The sequence below is a fragment of the Poromitra crassiceps genome, assembly GCF_964638095.1.
Source record: "Poromitra crassiceps genome assembly, chromosome: 17".
In the NCBI taxonomy this organism is placed as follows: domain Eukaryota; kingdom Metazoa; phylum Chordata; class Actinopteri; order Beryciformes; family Melamphaidae; genus Poromitra; species Poromitra crassiceps.
Window position 1 is genome coordinate 27,804,116 of NC_139635.1, and position 18,725 is coordinate 27,822,840.

Consider the following 18,725-nt stretch of genomic DNA (forward strand, 5'->3'; position numbering starts at 1 on the left):
CTTCTGCAGGATAAAGATCAGTTATCACCATTACCATTAATGTTAAGAAGCACATCAAGGCTCACAAAACAGTCCAGAAATTACCATTAACCTTGGTTAGCCAGTTAGCATTTCCGTTCAAATGGCTTTTTATATTAGTGCAAATAAGTGATCACAGACATTTGTCAACAGATGGCTAAGACACACATCGGGTGGCCTGAGAAGATCTCCAATGCCAACGTGTGTGAGAAAACCAACCACTGGCACTCGGCTTCGCCTCGTGCCACAACCCTGTACCAGTGGTAAATGTGGCCACAACCCCCTTCCTCTCGTGGTAAATTTCTTAAATAATGTGCTTTATAACCCCTGGCAACAAGTTTGGAGGTTAAAGTTACCTTTTCCCCTCTGACTATCTGTTTGTCTGTTTTTCAGCAAGATCATTAAATCAGGTCCCAACATGTTTTGCTGAAATTTGGTAGTGAAAACAGGAAATAAAATGTGTTTTTTTTAACTTCTAAGCTTATCATTCTGCATGTATACACCCGTGCCAAGAGGCTGCAACTTCATTTTGGAGGGGTGTAAGAAAATCAAAAGGTTGAGAAGCGCCGCAGCAGATGATACAGCACAGAGGTTTGGACTCACTATTTTGTCAGGCGGAGGAGTGCTGGCGATGTAACACTTGATCTCTCCTCTCTCGCCTCTGACTGCATACTGGACCGGGTCACTGGAGATGATGGGGGGACCTGGGTGGGTGAGAGAGAGAGACAGAGAGAGAGAGAGAGAGAGAGAGAGAGAGACAGACAGACAGACAGACAGACAGAGAGACAGACAGACAGACAGACAGACAGACAGACAGACAGACAGACAGACAGACAGACAGACAGACAGACAGACAGGGAGGATTACGGTCATGACAATTGGTTATTGTTTGTGATCGAAAAGTTGGCAAATAATGTGTTCTCAGAGCACTTTTTATTTGAACGATAACAGGAGCTGTCCATCAGCACCACACAGGAATCACAAACTAAAAGTGAGGGGCTGCCTTCAATAGCCTAATTAACGCATAATTGATTACAAATTAAATAATGGTACCATTCAACAATGGATAAATGTATTCTCATAATAATAATAATAATAATAATACATTTTGAAAAATGTCATGTTTTGCTAATTATTTGGCGGCCCACTTGCAATACTTCATGGCTGCATTACATACTGTAAACCTGAGTGAGAATGGCTACCTCAAACCCGTTATTAGCTAAAGTGCTTAGTCTCAATCTGTTAACACCGTTCCAGATAAGATCAATGCTGTTAACACCAGCAGAGTAACTGGACAGCGGCTGACCGTTGACGGTGAGTGTGACCTCGGTCTCCCCCACGCCGATCCTCGGGACGATGGCCTTGCAGACATACTGGCCTGCATCCGCCTGGCTCACTGACTTCAGATACAGCTGGTTATTGTTGCTCAGCACCTGGATACACACACACACGCACGCACACACACGCGCGCACACACACACACACACACACACACACACACACACACACACACACACACACGCACGCACACACACACACACACAAATCAGGATAGTAGGTTTGCGAGGTGGAGACGTTGGAGAGAGGAGATGAGGGAGGGAGATCTATATTTAATTCATAAAACATGTTGATTTCTCAGCAGGCTCCATTAGTTTTTCCTGCAGCGTTTCTGAACTCGTTAGGCATGAATTAAAGATTTAGGATATGAAGACGACGTCTCACTCCTCCTAACCGCCGTGTGCTTTGCAACTAAGCACACATTTATGGTGTCTGGGGTCATAAACATTTATAAACATTGGGTTTGTGGTTTTCCACTGCATTTGCTATGGGGAAGGGTTTGCCCCAGTATGTGAAGAGAGATAATGTCAAAACAACATGATAATATCTACTTTTGCCTTGCTTATCTGCTTGAATCGATTTTTTTTTACATCTTTACAGATTTCTCTTCTGTGTTTATTAGAGAGGAAAGTAGGTAGACAGGAAGTAGGACTCGAACCCGGGCCAGCCAGTCAGGATTATACCTTTGTGGTACGAGCTCTACCAGGTGAGCTCCAGGGATGCCATACATTTTGACACCTTATTAAAATAAATACTGCAATTTGACAAGATGTTCTATGACATCATTAATGTGTTTTGAGACTACATTTTACGCATATGGGCAGATATAGGCTGCATTGTTCAAGTGATTTTTTCAATGATTATAATTATTATTCCCGCCCCGAAATTTTAGAACAATTCAGCTAAGTTACCACATTATACAGTGTCTTGCATTCGCCCATTTGTGCCTTGTATTTAATGTGACACGTGTAAAATCGATTGTTGCTTGACATCAGGATTCAGTGTCAGGATTTCAGCTTTAGACTTTAGGGTTACAGTTCAGAGGTCAGAGGTCAGCTGTGCTGGCCTGTCCTCACCATGCTGGAGCCCTTCTTGGTCCAGGTGAGGGTGAGCGGAGGGTTTCCAGACCACTTGCAGTTCAGATTGACGTCAGAGTCTACGTCCACCGTCACCGGCCTGGGCTCCACCACCAGGATGGGACCGACTAAGGAAGACAAAGAGAGAGAGAGAGAGAGAGAGAGAGAGAGAGAGAGAGAGAGAGAGAGAGAGAGAGAGAGGGGGGGGGGGGGTGGAAGTGCAGAACATGATTCATCTTATCTATTCCAAGTTCATTCTGCATAAAGTCTTCCGGGTTCGGCATCCGCACCAAGGGATTATCCACCATTCATTTTTTCATAGACATTTAGCAAAATACTTTAAAACAAAAACAAAAAAGAAAAGAAAAAAAACGTTTTTTTTAATCGGCATAAGCATTTTATTAAAAGTCTGTGGAAAAATGAATGGGAAATGAGATCTCTTAGGTCCCATGCTGAACTCCACTGAACATGCTGAAGAGGGTGTGACTTTGGCACTCTATATATTAATACTGCATGGCCACAATCTGCCTTTTTTTTTTTTACAGCAGCCTAAAATGCAGGAAGTAACACAGGTGCAAGCACTGGAACACGTACATGGATTGGAAGTTGGAAACCCTCATTAATGTTCTGCTTGCACCTGTGTTACTTCCTGCCTTTTAGACACAAAATGGCTGCTGTGAAAAAGTGTAATTGCCTGAGCCCAGACCTTCGAATCCACCCACTCCACTGACTGAGGTGAGCTTTGCCTGCTTCTGGGTCTGGCATTGTGATATGCAAATGCCTTTTCCTCAGTTTTACCAGTGATTCACCAATCAGCGGCGAGGGGGACGAACGATTAGCCAATCAGCGTCAATAAAGAGCCCAACAGGCGGGGGACTAAGCCGTTGTCAAGCGGTTGTCAAGTGCGCCGAGGAGTAATCTAAGACATAAAATGTAAGAACTGCTATTGATGCCGCCTGCTATCACGGCTGTTGTAAATTGATTAAAAGTACCAATTAATTACTTTGAAGTCCGAACGGCACTCTTCTTGGAAGGCATTTTTTCAAAGGAGAGTTTTTTTTTTTTTTTTTTTTTTTGCATTCTGCCGACTGGAGTAACTAATGTAAGATTCAGGCCGATGCGTTGGTCTCTAGTGATTGGTTGGGGAAATTGGAATTACCCTGGTGGAAATTGGTTAAACAGAACGCAATCTCAGACTAAAAGATGGAAATGAGTGTAACAAGTATTCAGTCTGATATCAGGCTATGACCACAAAGTGCCATTGAGATAAATGCATTGGCTCTTTACTGTTATAGAAGAGGCAGAGTGAATGGAGATCTTGGCCAGTATGAGCTCACAGTGACTCACAGTGGACGTCCACCAGGATGCTGACGTTGGTGTTTCCCACAGCGTTGAACACCTGGCAGGACACGGGCTCCGTGAAGAAGGAGTGGTCTGCTGTGGTGATGAACAGACTCTCCCTCGCCCCCTCCAGCAGCACGCCTCCTTTAGCCCACCTGACGCACAAACAACACAGCATTACTCTCCCTCGCCCCCTCCAGCAGCACGCCTCCTTTAGCCCACCTGACGCACAAACAACACAGCATTACTCTCCGTCACCCCCTCCAGCAGCACGCCTCCTTTAGCCCACCTGACGCACAAACAACACAGCATTACTCTCCCTCGCCCCCTCCAGCAGCACGCCTCCTTTAGCCCACCTTACGCACAAACAACACAGCATTACTCTCCCTCGCCCCCTCCAGCAGCACGCCTCTTTTAGCCCACCTGACGCACAAACAACACAGCATTACTCTCCGTCACCCCCTCCAGCAGCACGCCTCCTTTAGCCCACCTGACGCACAAACAACACAGCATTCAGTGGCTTTTCAACCATCCCAAACCATGTTACTCTACACCAGGGGTGCCCAAACTTTTTTGACCCAAGATCTACTTTTCAAGTAGCCAGCCTCCTGAGATCTACCAGTCCAGTTTCAACATCGCAAACGCACACACATCGTTTCCAGCCTGCAGTAACTAACCTCACAAGACTTTCTCGTTGTCCCACAACCACTTGACATTAGGGCTGTGAATCTTCACTGGCCCCATGATTCGATTCGATTACGATTCAGAGGGCTACGATTCGATTCGATTACGATTATCGATGCATCTTAAATCGATGCATCACTTTTTCCCCCAATACATGATTTATTTTTTCTCACTTTACAATACAATTGCATTGTATTATGATCCATAATTAAAATAAACAACTGCATGTACTTCCATTATATTTTATTTTATTATTAAAAAGAAAAAAAAATAAAGAAAAAAAGTTTTTTTTTTCCCCTCAATGCCATGCGATCTACCACACTACCTTCGCGATCGACTGGTCGATCGCGATCGACGTATTGGGCACCCCTGCTCTACACCAGTGTTTCTCAAACAGTGGTCCGCAGACCACTGGTGGTCCGCGAGCGCCCCCTAGTGGTCCGCGAGTAGATTTCTATTTTTTTCCTTTTTTTTTTACCTCCCACTATCCGATCAGAGAACTGTTTACATTTTCTGGGAAACTCAAGGTCAGATCATGGTGCCTTTAAAGGACCATTATGTATTTTTTCACCCCGAATCCAACGCCACCACCACTGACTCTGTCCGACTTACGCTTGCGGAGATACGTCCACTCTGCCTGCAGGGCTACAGGAGAGAGACAGAGTACAGTGGGTGGTTGGGAGTTCCAAGTTACTGACCAAATACTTTCAGTAATTGCTGTCAGAATATAGAGCCATTTAACACTTATTTGAACACAAAAACATCACTGAATGCAACTTGAACATGGCAAAAGATATTTGATATTGGCAACATTGTGCATTTATTGAACTTGAAAAAACTTTCTTTGAACTTAGAATATATTTGAACTGAACAGGAGAAATAAATGTTAAAAAAAAAGGTACCGTAAATGGACTAACTAAAATAAATTACATATACAGTATATATTTTTTATATCGGTTATCTTGTTTTCATAATTGTGGGAAGCCAAAAATTAGATTAATTGTACTGCTATTTGTCATTTAATTAGCATGTAATTTGTAATTTACAGTTGAAGTAGTAGGCCTATTGTTTTTGGGGATGTTTTGGGAGTTAGGTGGTCCCCGAGTTTTTTTCATTGGTTTAAGTGGTCCTTGGTCTGAAAAAGTTTGAGAAACACTGCTCTACACCAATGTTATATTTTCATCTGCTTGTTCGGGGCTGCCAACTTTGGACTTTTGGGAAAACGACACCTATTTTTGTTCAGAATAAGATGAGCATTATTCGTGGTAAATTGACCTACTCGACCTCTCAACCAAGAAGACTTTCTTTTTGCTAATGTGTGTTTATTAGGTAGCATTTTTGATATAGGATAGGCTATTATACACATTTTCCTTCAAAACAAAAGATCTATGCTCCCATCGTCCGACACTCCCCACTTTAGTCTCAGGTCTATCCAAATAGAAGTAACTTCTGAATAGATGATCATCTTAATAGAGAACCAGAGACAATATTGGGAGAAAATGAATACAATATGCAATAGAACAAGCATGGAAACTGAACTTCCAAAACTTGGAAAGATATAGAAAAGATTTGTGGGGGGGGGTCTGAGAGGAGTGAGAGCGAGAGTCTCACTCTCAATGAGTGAGAGTTGTGCAGCTATGTTCATTGTCAGCTGGATAGCTCAGAAACATTCAAACAGACGTGACATTATGTTTGATGGGCAGATAGGCCTTGAGCAAAGGAACAATTGATTTTGGTGGTGATCCAGAGCAATAGGCAATTATTGCTTTTTAGAGACTCATGATCCAAATCCTAAGGCTATGATTGCAGGGTCAGGGAATCAATTTAACTTAAAAATGTAAGCGAGGAAGTTGGAGAATTGTTCAGCATTGTGCGCTCTGTGTGCCAATCCCCCAGACTGGGACCCTCTTGGGGAGTCTTGACTGCCGGGGCAACAACCAATATGGTAAAGTCTAGCATCTAGTGATTTTAATGCTACTTCAATACCGCTGTGAAAGATTAAATTCTAGATTGCATTTTAGAAACGTTCAATACTTTCACTAATGTGTTCTGCAAGCAGAAATTCCATTTCAGCATCACCTCAAGAGGGCAGTTAGGAGCAGATTGAAAATATTTAAAATAATACTAGTAAGAAGAAGAAGAAGGATTGGAAGAGACGGAGCTGCAGTCAGAGCAGCTGTCAACATGGCAACACACACAGTGCAGCACATATTGAACTGGGTCCCAGTCCAGTCGAAACTGGTTGAAAATAACTGGTGCCAGGAGTGACAATAAAAAAGTTGCCTTTCCCCCCAATGTGGTTGACACAGTGGTTAATGGTGTTTCTTGTTTTGTGTGGTATCGCAGTAGTGTTGAGTTTTTACATAGGAACATAGTATTGACACTGTCAAAAGTGTGGGGAGTCCACAGACCTGAAGCCCATGATGGGAGGGTTGGCGTGGGCCTGGCAGGTGAAGGTGACTCTCTCCCCCTCCAGGACGGAGCGAGGCTCGATGGACAAGGTCACTGTAGGAGGGTCTATACAGGGAGACACATACACACACAGTGCAGTGAGCAAAATCAAGCAGAACTGACATTTATTTTTAAATTCATTTACAATTTACAATTCTGGAATGTCAGAATTGTAAATTCTGGCATTCCAGGACCACACCGATCTATATCCATAACTCTTATGCAAAACTGCACCTACACTTACTTTCTGATTGGAATCATCTTAAAATGGTGCGGTCAGCTATGTCAGCATATAGATGACAGAGAGACTATAAACATGCAGAATATGAACATATTTACATTCGTGAAGTTTCTCGACTCCTACACTTTTCAGTGATGCCATATCCACAAAGAGCTAGGGCTGTCAAAATTGGCCCAAAATCATATTCGAATATTCCCTCTAAACAAAACATATTTGTTATATATATATTCAAATACTTTTTTTCCTTTTTAATTCTTTTTTTGCGTGCGTGCGTGCATGGCAAGGCAAACCAATACAACCACAGAGCTTATATAACTACTTGGTATATTTATTTGAACATAAACATTGTTTTTTATTCAGTCAGTACTAATACAGTAGCAGCCTAGCCTGGCTAAACCAAGCCTTCAACCCACCCATATATATGTATACCTTGGGATAACTCTTGTTATGATTTGGCGCTATACAGTACAGTACAGTACAGTACTCTATAAATATAAAATTGATTGATTGAAATTGATTGACATATAACCTCATTTCCAACCTCGCTGAGTTGGAATAAGACCTGAGTTTCATCTGTCGTGTCTACGTTGTAAACTCAAAGTATCGTTTCCTTGTGTGAAGGAGAGAGCAGTCACTCTCACTTTCTCCAACGGCAGGACAGAAGAACCATTATAATGCAAAACCTTTTCTATTCTCCACATGCTGAGGAAAATCCACATTCTGAATGGAATTGAAAATGAGTCGACCTCAAACTTGGCACTGACTCAACACAAACAGCAGAGAATCATTCCCTTTCCCTCTCATCCGGTGTTGGATTCCATCCCATCTTGAGGATGAAAATCGGCCTAACAAGCGTGCAGACGGCAACTTTTCCAGTGTTCTTTTGTCGTGATTTTCAGTGACAATTATTTTGAGTTGACAAGTGCTGTGTTCGTCCACTCTTTTTATTTCGCCTTTATTTAACCAGGTTAGACAAACATAGATTTGAGTAACATTAAAATGGTCAGATTCATTCAATGGTCATCTGCACACAGATAACCTGGTTTCAATAGATTTCACCATAGCTTTATAATCATTCAGGGTTACTAAGTTTTGACGTTTAAGATCAGACTGTAGATTGTTCCATGTAATAGGTGCAGAGAAACCCAAGTGTTCTTTCCCAGTTCAGTTCAGACTTTGGGAACAGCAAATCACAGAATGTCCTGAGAACAGAGATTGCAATTTCGATATTTCAAGTTTAAAAAAGACGATAAGTAAGAATGGTTTTGTAAATCAAAACATACCAATGACTGAGGCGGCGTTCACATAAAGCAGGACAATTCAATTTTGAGTATAATACACAATTAGGGCTGCAACTTAAAAAAAAAAAAAAAATGCGATTAATCTGTCGATTATTTTCTCGACTAATCGATTAGCTGTTTGTTCTATAACATTAACTATCAACTTAACATTAACTATAATGTCGATCACTTTTTCCCCAAAGCCCAAGATGATGTCCTGAAATGTCCACAGTCCACAACCCAAAGATAATCAGTTTACTGTCATAGAAGACTAAATAAAGAAACCGAGTCTAAATCGATTATGAAAATAGTCGGCGATTAATTTTCTGTTGATCGACTAATCAATGGCTAGTAGACTCCAATAGAACTGATATGGCTCCGAACCTGAGGCAGCTGTTCAAAACTATCAAAAGTGGTAAATGAAGTGTGATGGGTGTGGCTTTGTGTGATGGGTGTGGCTTTGTGTTGGTTGTGAGTGTGACGTACGGTGGACGTTGAGTTTGACGGTGGCTCGTTTGCCCAGGGGCACGGCCGGGTTGCTGGCCACGCAGGAGAAGTTGCAGCCGGTGTCGGTGTCGGCCGGCGTGATGGGCATGTAGCTCCTGGTGGTCACCCTCTTCCTGTCCGGCAGCACCTCCTATAGACCCAATCACAAGGTTTGTTTATATTAATCTCCACGTAGAAACCTCATGCGTTCCTACATACGATTTAATGTGAGCAGGCGGGCAACAAAATGATAAAGAGAAAAGTCTAAAATGCATGAAATGACTATTTCTAGCATGCTCGCGAGCGTCGTGTGGAACCCCTCTCCTTATTACAGTAGTGAGATGTTATCTGTTTCAAAGTACCCTGTCAGTAAAGCTGCGTTCACACCGACCTATTAAAGTTTTTCGCTGGCATCGACTTTACATACAAAGTCAATGCAAACGAGCGATTGAACGTATATTCGCCCGGGAGAAAAATCGCTGGGCGTCCGAGCGACAGAGACAGAGCGATAGAGAGAAAATTTGCTCGTCGCCCGAGATGAAATATCCCAACACGAGCGAAATTACGCTGGCATCAGGCGCTCGCTGTTCAACGCTGATTGGCTGTCGTGTGAGAGTGAATCAAGGATCACACTGGCTTGGAACAAACCGCTGGTTTATTGTGTGGCAACAAACCGCATTGACAGCTGATTGACAGGCTGACAGCTGACATGAAGTGAAGTCTGTACTACCGGTATAGAGCTCGTATTAGGAGCACGCTGATAGGCTTAGCTTGTAAACAACTACGGTGGACAAATATCATGACATTGTGTAACGTTATAGCGCCCAGATGTTCGTCAATTATTGTGCCTGTTGACGAGCGATTTAAACAGAGCGACAGAGCGATTCCAAAGGGTTGAATGGAGCGACAGAGAGAAAAATAAATATCTCGGTGTGAACACAGCTTAAGTGATTTTCTTTGTCTGTTAGTTCAGTGAGTGTCAGTGGAATCTGTGGATTGTCAGCTTTCATTTGATATGTTGGTGGACTCTTTCTGGTGCAAACACATGGGGGAAAAAATCCAACCATTACCGCAAGCAATACTTTTGCGGCAGTACTGTAGTATATTTCGAAATCGATACAGGTAACATCTGTATCTCATTAATAACAACACTTTCACTAATGTTAGTTTGGAGACTTAATTTACCTGTTGGGCCACAGAATAAAGATAATGACAGCTTGAGTTTAGCCATAACTAGCAGTTAGTCTGAGCAGCCAGTCTCTGTTGAGCAGATTTGGTTTATCAAAGACACTAACACAGTAGTAGACTACATACAAGCAGAGCAGAAACGTCCGATTGGTCTGACCGCCGTGTTTAACTACGGTATATATCTTGAAACGTTACAGTTACGGCTGAAAATGGCAACAGAAATCAACAATACACAAGTTTGCCGATATCTCCGCAATTCAAAACAATCACCAGTTACTACCCGGAAGTGACTGTTGTTGATAGCGTGACGTCACTGTGATTGTGGGGAGAAGATAGACAGAGGCAACAGACAGAGAAAAGATGGGGTCGGGAGAGCCAATGAGACAAAGCCATAAGAAGGAAAGAGTAACGCAGAGTTGATGAGACTGAGCAGGTTCCACTGAGATGGACTTTAAAGTAGACATTTTGATGGAGAGCCATGTTCCCACACTTGTATTAAACACCTCCAACTTTATCTTCATAATCCAGATGTTTAATGCAGGTGCAGGAAAGTCACTGTCCACAAAATGTGTTTTCAATTATCTCAGGCAGTGCAATTTTATAATATCATATACTGTAGGACTCAGCCTTGAATTTAAGGGCTTAAAATCCCTTAAAAAATGGAAGAAATATAGGGGGGATCTATATATAAATGTGTGTGTGTGTGTGTGTGTGTGTGTGTGTGTGTGTGTGTGTGTGTGTGTGTGTGTGTGTGTGTGTGTGTGTGTGTGTGTGTGCGTGCGCGTGCGTGCGTGCGTGCGTGCATGCGTGTGTGTGTGTGACGTGTGTGTGACGTGTGTATATATATAACATAATATATGTTTTGAATTACATCATTTCCTCCCTTTCTGTGTTAGGCAGAAAGAGGGGGTAAAATGTGGCAAGAAGGTGTGCATGGCATCCAGCGTGGTGTACAGTATGTGTGGTCAGTAACACTGTAACATCCAGTGTGGTGTACAGTATGTGTGGTCAGTAACACTGTAACATCCAGCGTGGTGTACAGTATGCATGGTCAGTAACACTGTAACATCCAGCGTGGTGTACAGTATGCGTGGTCAGTAACACTGTAACATCCAGTGTGGTGTACAGTATGTGTGGTCAGTAACACTGTAACATCCAGCGTGGTGTACAGTATGCGTGGTCAGTAACACTGTAACATCCAGCGTGGTGTACAGTATGTGTGGTCAGTAACACTGTAACATCCAGTGTGGTGTACAGTATGCATGGTCAGTAACACTGTAACATCCAGTGTGGTGTACAGTATGTGTGGTCAGTAACACTGTAACATCCAGTGTGGTGTACAGTATGCATGGTCAGTAACACTGTAACATCCAGTGTGGTGTACAGTATGCATGGTCAGTAACACTGTAACATCCAGTGTGGTGTACAGTATGCGTGGTCAGTAACACTGTAACATCCAGTGTGGTGTACAGTATGCATGGTCAGTAACACTGTAACATCCAGTGTGGTGTACAGTATGCGTGGTCAGTAACACTGTAACATCCAGTGTGGTGTACAGTATGTGTGGTCAGTAACACTGTAACATCCAGTGTGGTGTACAGTATGCATGGTCAGTAACACTGTAACATCCAGCGTGGTGTACAGTATGCATGGTCAGTAACACTGTAACATCCAGTGTGGTGTACAGTATGCATGGTCAGTAACACTGTAACATCCAGCGTGGTGTACAGTATGTGTGGTCAGTAACACTGTAACATCCAGCGTGGTGTACAGTATGCGTGGTCAGTAACACTGTAACATCCAGTGTGGTGTACAGTATGCATGGTCAGTAACACTGTAACATCCAGCGTGGTGTACAGTATGCATGGTCAGTAACACTGTAACATCCAGCGTGGTGTACAGTATGCGTGGTCAGTAACACTGTAACATCCAGCGTGGTGTACAGTATGTGTGGTCAGTAACACGGTAACATCCAGCGTGGTGTACAGTATGTGTGGTCAGTAACACTGTAACATCCAGCGTGGTGTACAGTATGCATGGTCAGTAACACTGTAACATCCAGCGTGGTGTACAGTATGTGTGGTCAGTAACACTGTAACATCCAGTGTGGTGTACAGTATGTGTGGTCAGTAACACTGTAACATCCAGTGTGGTGTACAGTATGTGTGGTCAGTAACACTGTAACATCCAGCGTGGTGTACAGTATGTGTGGTCAGTAACACTGTAACATCCAGCGTGGTGTACAGTATGTGTGGTCAGTAACACTGTAACATCCAGCGTGGTGTACAGTATGTGTGGTCAGTAACACTGTAACATCCAGCGTGGTGTACAGTATGCATGGTCAGTAACACAGTAACATCCAGCGTGGTGTACAGTATGCATGGTCAGTAACACTGTAACATCCAGCGTGGTGTACAGTATGCGTGGTCAGTAACACTGTAACATCCAGCGTGGTGTACAGTATGCATGGTCAGTAACACTGTAACATCCAGCGTGGTGTACAGTATGCGTGGTCAGTAACACCATAACATCCAGCGTGGTGTACAGTATGTGTGGTCAGTAACACTGTAACATCCAGCGTGGTGTACAGTATGTGTGGTCAGTAACACTGTAACATCCAGCGTGGTGTACAGTATGTGTGGTCAGTAACACTGTAACATCCAGCATGGTGTACAGTATGTGTGGTCAGTAACACTGTAACATCCAGCATGGTGTACAGTATGTGTGGTCAGTAACACCGTAACATCCAGCGTGGTGTACAGTATGCATGGTCAGTAACACTGTAACATCCAGCATGGTGTACAGTATGTGTGGTCAGTAACACCGTAACATCCAGCGTGGTGTACAGTATGTGTGGTCAGTAACACTGTAACATCCAGCATGGTGTACAGTATGTGTGGTCAGTAACACCGTAACATCCAGCGTGGTGTACAGTATGCATGGTCAGTAACACTGTAACATCCAGCGTGGTGTACAGTATGCGTGGTCAGTAACACCATAACATCCAGCGTGGTGTACAGTATGTGTGGTCAGTAACACCATAACATCCAGTGTGGTGTACAGTATGCATGGTCAGTAACACTGTAACATCCAGTGTGGTGTACAGTATGCATGGTCAGTAACACTGTAACATCCAGTGTGGTGTACAGTATGCGTGGTCAGTAACACCGTAACATCCAGCGTGGTGTACAGTATGCGTGGTCAGTAACACCGTAACATCCAGTGTGGTGTACAGTATGCATGGTCAGTAACACTGTAACATCCAGCGTGGTGTACAGTATGTGTGGTCAGTAACACTGTAACATCCAGCGTGGTGTACAGTATGTGTGGTCAGTAACACTGTAACATCCAGCGTGGTGTACAGTATGTGTGGTCAGTAACACTGTAACATCCAGCGTGGTGTACAGTATGTGTGGTCAGTAACACTGTAACATCCAGTGTGGTGTACAGTATGTGTGGTCAGTAACACTGTAACATCCAGCGTGGTGTACAGTATGTGTGGTCAGTAACACTGTAACATCCAGTGTGGTGTACAGTATGTGTGGTCAGTAACACCGTAACATCCAGTGTGGTGTACAGTATGCATGGTCAGTAACACTGTAACATCCAGCGTGGTGTACAGTATGCATGGTCAGTAACACTGTAACATCCAGCGTGGTGTACAGTATGTGTGGTCAGTAACACTGTAACATCCAGCGTGGTGTACAGTATGCGTGGTCAGTAACACTGTAACATCCAGTGTGGTGTACAGTATGTGTGGTCAGTAACACCGTAACATCCAGCGTGGTGTACAGTATGCGTGGTCAGTAACACCGTAACATCCAGTGTGGTGTACAGTATGCGTGGTCAGTAACACCGTAACATCCAGTGTGGTGTACAGTATGCGTGGTCAGTAACACTGTAACATCCAGCGTGGTGTACAGTATGCATGGTCAGTAACACTGTAACATCCAGCGTGGTGTACAGTATGCATGGTCAGTAACACTGTAACATCCAGCGTGGTGTACAGTATGCATGGTCAGTAACACTGTAACATCCAGCGTGGTGTACAGTATGCATGGTCAGTAACACTGTAACATCCTGCGTGGTGTACAGTATGTGTGGTCAGTAACACTGTAACATCCAGTGTGGTGTACAGTATGTGTGGTCAGTAACACTGTAACATCCAGTGTGGTGTACAGTATGTGTGGTCAGTAACACTGTAACATCCAGTGTGGTGTACAGTATGTGTGGTCAGTAACACTGTAACATCCAGTGTGGTGTACAGTATGTGTGGTCAGTAACACTGTAACATCCAGTGTGGTGTACAGTATGCGTGGTCAGTAACACTGTAACATCCAGTGTGGTGTACAGTATGTGTGGTCAGTAACACCGTAACATCCAGTGTGGTGTACAGTATGTGTGGTCAGTAACACTGTAACATCCAGTGTGGTGTACAGTATGCGTGGTCAGTAACACTGTAACATCCAGTGTGGTGTACAGTATGTGTGGTCAGTAACACCGTAACATCCAGTGTGGTGTACAGTATGCATGGTCAGTAACACTGTAACATCCAGTGTGGTGTACAGTATGTATGGTCAGTAACACTGTAACATCCAGCGTGGTGTACAGTATGCATGGTCAGTAACACTGTAACATCCAGCATGGTGTACAGTATGCATGGTCAGTAACACTGTAACATCCAGTGTGGTGTACAGTATGCATGGTCAGTAACACTGTAACATCCAGCGTGGTGTACAGTATGCGTGGTCAGTAACACCGTAACATAAGAACAGCATGTAATATGTATGTGTGTGTGTGTGGGGGGGGGCATGCTGCACACAGGCTGGCTGCCTGGATAAGGGGGAAAAAACATCCGTGTGCTTGAGGGTGTGTGAGTCGGTGTTTGTGTGCATATGGGAGCGTGAGTGTGCATATGTGTGTGTGTGTGTGTGTGTGTGTGTGTGTGTGTGTGTGTGTGTGTGTGTGTGTGTGTGTGTGTGTGTGTGTGTGTGAGTGTGTGTGTGCGTGCGTGCGTGCGTGTGTGTGTGTGTGTGCTCGCGGGCACAATTTCACATGTGTGGGAGAGTGTATGGGAGCCGCCGGGAGTGTGAGAATGTGGGAGAGCAAGGCATTGCCAGTGCATAATGTATCGCGTTTGTGTGTGTGTGTGTGTGTGTGTGTGTGTGTGTGTGTGTGTGTGTGTGTGTGTGTGTGTGTGTGTGTGTGTGTGTGTGTGTGTGTGTGTGTGTGTGTGTGTCTGTACATGTTGGTGTCTATGTATATTATTTTGTATTTGTGCTGTGTGTGTGTGTGTGTGTGTGTGTCTGTGTATGTGTATGTGTGTTAATCATTTCAACCACTTCTTGGTCTTTTGTTAGTCACCAAGGTGTGTCACTAGAGGGCTGGGTATCATTTAAAAAAAATGACGATAGCAGTACCAATACCAGTACCCTTAAAGTGATACCGAGTACTTCATTCAATACTTTTTTTCATACTTCATTCATGCATTCATTCATTAATTATCTAATTCATCGTTTGACTGGAGAAGTTTCCATACTACTTGGTACTGCATTGTTTCAGGCAATACCTTAAACTAAAGGTATTAATGAGTACTGACACCAACCCTGTGTGTCACAGCATTACTGTAAACAGTATGGGATGTGTTTGTATCCATGTGTGCTTCCATGTGTGTGTGTGCATAGTGGGTTTACATTCCTGTATTTGCATTTGACATTTTGCTTAACAATTACTAATCCAAAGTTTACTGAAATACCTCAAGTGCAGTTGCAGTGCTGGTGGCCAAAGTGGGAATCAATATTGGTCCCATGCTTCAATGAACTATAAATAACCATATAGTATACAAAAGGGTTTTTTAAAGTCTGAGACTGTGAGCCTCCCCTCAGGTGCTGACACTTGGACAAAGCCCCCCTGCCTCCATCATGATTATGTTATTTGTTCGCATTGCCACTCAACAATAGACCCTTTTCACGAGGGCCATTTTGTGTCGAAAAGGCAGGGTAAACACAGGTGCAAGCAATGCACACTAATGAGGGTTTCCAACTTCCATGATTGGAATAGAGGGTATGCATGTGATGTCACAGAGGCAGAAGTCACTGTGGGGTCACGCCCACTGAGTCACAGCAAGACTGAGCTTGAATGCAGTAATCAGCCTAGATAACTGACACCTGCTGCTCAGGGAGGAACTTGACACTCATTTTGACACTCATTCCCGATTGAGGGGGCGTGTTCCAGTGGGTGTGCATACCCTCTATTTAGAAACCCTTATTAGTGTGTTGCTTGCACCTGTGTTTACCCTGCCTTTTCAGCACAAAATGGCCCCCGTGAAATGGGTCTATAGAGCCAAGATCAGTCTGGGATTGCTGTTGTCAACACTACGCCAAATACATAAAACAGGTCTCTCTGAAGGCATGTACTACTGTATCTCTGAACTAGCACAGTAATCAGTATGTGAATTCCAAAATGCTGTACATCGCTTCCTGGAAGATTCTGACCTTTAGTTCATCATTTAACACGTTGAGTGCCAGAGCCGAGATATCTCGTCTTACATAATCCAACGCTTGAGTGCCAGAGCCGAGATATCTCGTCTTACATAAACATTTTTTTTTTTTGACGGTGGGACATCAATCAACCCCTTTTACATCTTCGAGATCACTATTGGAGCAAGAGAATGTGTATAATCTATTTTACCGACCACTAAGTGGCGACAGTGCTCTCCTGACTAGAGGAAGGCAAGCATTTTTTTAACTTGTCACGCCATTCTCACCCCAGCCATTCTCATGAAAATGGATGGGGGAAAACGCTTTCGTTTTCGCGCTGATTGCTGGCGATGCGGGATTGCAAATTTACATAATAGATTACAGGTGGAACACACTTTGAAACACGCAGCATAAATATGACCAGAATCGCAAAAGCTTCTCTCAACCAAAACTCCAAGAAGCGAGCGAGTCCATCCCGACTTCCTCAAACAGCGGCCGCGCAGCCACAGGCACAGGACAGCAGCAAAGCACTGAGACTGGTGACAAGCTTGTGACGGCCGCTGCAGCCAAGAAGAACGCCCACGGAGGGAGGAGTTGAAGCAACTCTCCCTCTCGCTCTCTCCCTCTCTCTCTCTCCTCTCAGAGAGAGAGAGAGAGAGAGAGAGAGAGGAGAGAGAGAGAGAGAGAGAGAGAGAGAGAGAGAGAGAGAGAGAGAGAGAGCGCACAGAGTGGGAGACAAGGGCACCCATAATCACAGGCACGTGAGGTGGTTCTAAAAATCCATTTATCTCCAAACTCTCTGAAAATCTCTGAAACCATGCTGTACTCAACGGCTAATATCTACATAACTACTAACTCTGCAAACTAACTCTTTTAGACAGAGAAAGCACACATTCTATTAATTTTTAGATGATTGGTGTTCACGAATTCTTAACAGAAAATAATCCTCGGCTCTTGTAAAATGAGCCAGAATCCTCAAAAAAAAACCTGGCACAACTTACCTACAGGATTGAAAAAATGGCTGGCACTCAATGTGTTAATACCTCTAAAATATGGATGAGGATTTCCATGATGTGGAGTTGTTGGAGGACTCTGCGTGTCTGTAGTGTGCACTCCAAAAAGCAAATACAAATACAAATAGAAGGACTAGAACCCGTGCTGCTAATTCATTGTCAATTTACTAAATAGGAACAGTGCTTTGGCTTCAGTGTATTAATAAAGCTTGGATGGTATGGTGGTCAAGTTTCGGTAGATCCAAGGCACTGTTCCCATATAAAAAGTAAAATGGCGTCATTATTCATTAACGCATAGCATACACATGTTAAAATATACGCATGTTAAAAATGTTTAACATGTGCATGCAACAATAAATAAGAAAGGTGTTTTACTTTTTGTGTGGGAAGAGTACCTTAGTTGGATATATTTTTCGGACAAAGTTGCATGCGTCTTCCTCTGTACACGTGTTTGTGCTTTTGCCGACACGTGTGTGTGCGTGATTGTGTGTGTGTGTGTGTGTGCCCGCGTGTGTGTGTCTGCGCGTGTGCGTCTGCGCGTGTGCGTGTGTGTGTGTGTGTGTGCCCGCGTGTGTGTGTGTGTGTGTGTGCGTGTGTGTGTGTGTGTGTGAGTCACCGTGGATTGGTAGGCGCCCTCCACAGCCACTCCGTTCTTGGTCCACTGGATGTGGGCTGCAGGCTTGGCTCCGCGGGTCACACAGGTCAGGTTGTAGGGCGCCCCCGCCATCAGCAGCAGCTCCGGGGCGCCGTCCACCACCGGGTCCTCAGGGGGGACTGGAGGAGGGACAGACACGCACACACACATACTGTAAAAAACATGCATGAGTGCATGAGTGCACGGTGCACCCATACAGTACATTCACATAAACATAATGTACATCCATACACATCAAGTTAAAGCACTGTAGCATAGCTCTGAGCAGCTCTGCGGGGAATGGAAGGGCTCAAAACCGAAAATGTAGAACCTCTAACCGACTTCATCTTGCTCACGTCAATTAATTAAATTAATGAATGTTAATTCGGTGAATACTTTCCCAATCATGAACTGTCCCGTCCACTGTCCGCATTCAGGCGTCCATTCAAAGCAAAGCTGTCGGCATGGAGGATGACAACGAAAACACCGAGCCAAC

At 43.9% G+C, this 18,725-nt stretch overlaps 1 protein-coding gene across 1 annotated transcript in view; it reads right to left on the reverse strand.

Annotated features, from left to right (window-relative positions):
* Window positions 1–18,725, reverse strand: part of kirrel1b (kirre like nephrin family adhesion molecule 1b) — a gene marked incomplete at both ends in the record, with an annotated part of 106,117 nt that overhangs the window by 17,577 nt on the left and 69,815 nt on the right. Inside the window, 7 exons of the mRNA XM_083653448.1 lie at window positions 622–722; window positions 1,325–1,451; window positions 2,433–2,560; window positions 3,780–3,928; window positions 6,869–6,974; window positions 8,916–9,066; window positions 18,212–18,369. Coding sequence (XP_083509574.1) covers window positions 622–722; window positions 1,325–1,451; window positions 2,433–2,560; window positions 3,780–3,928; window positions 6,869–6,974; window positions 8,916–9,066; window positions 18,212–18,369 — 920 coding nt within the window. The remainder of the gene's footprint in view (window positions 1–621; window positions 723–1,324; window positions 1,452–2,432; window positions 2,561–3,779; window positions 3,929–6,868; window positions 6,975–8,915; window positions 9,067–18,211; window positions 18,370–18,725) is intronic.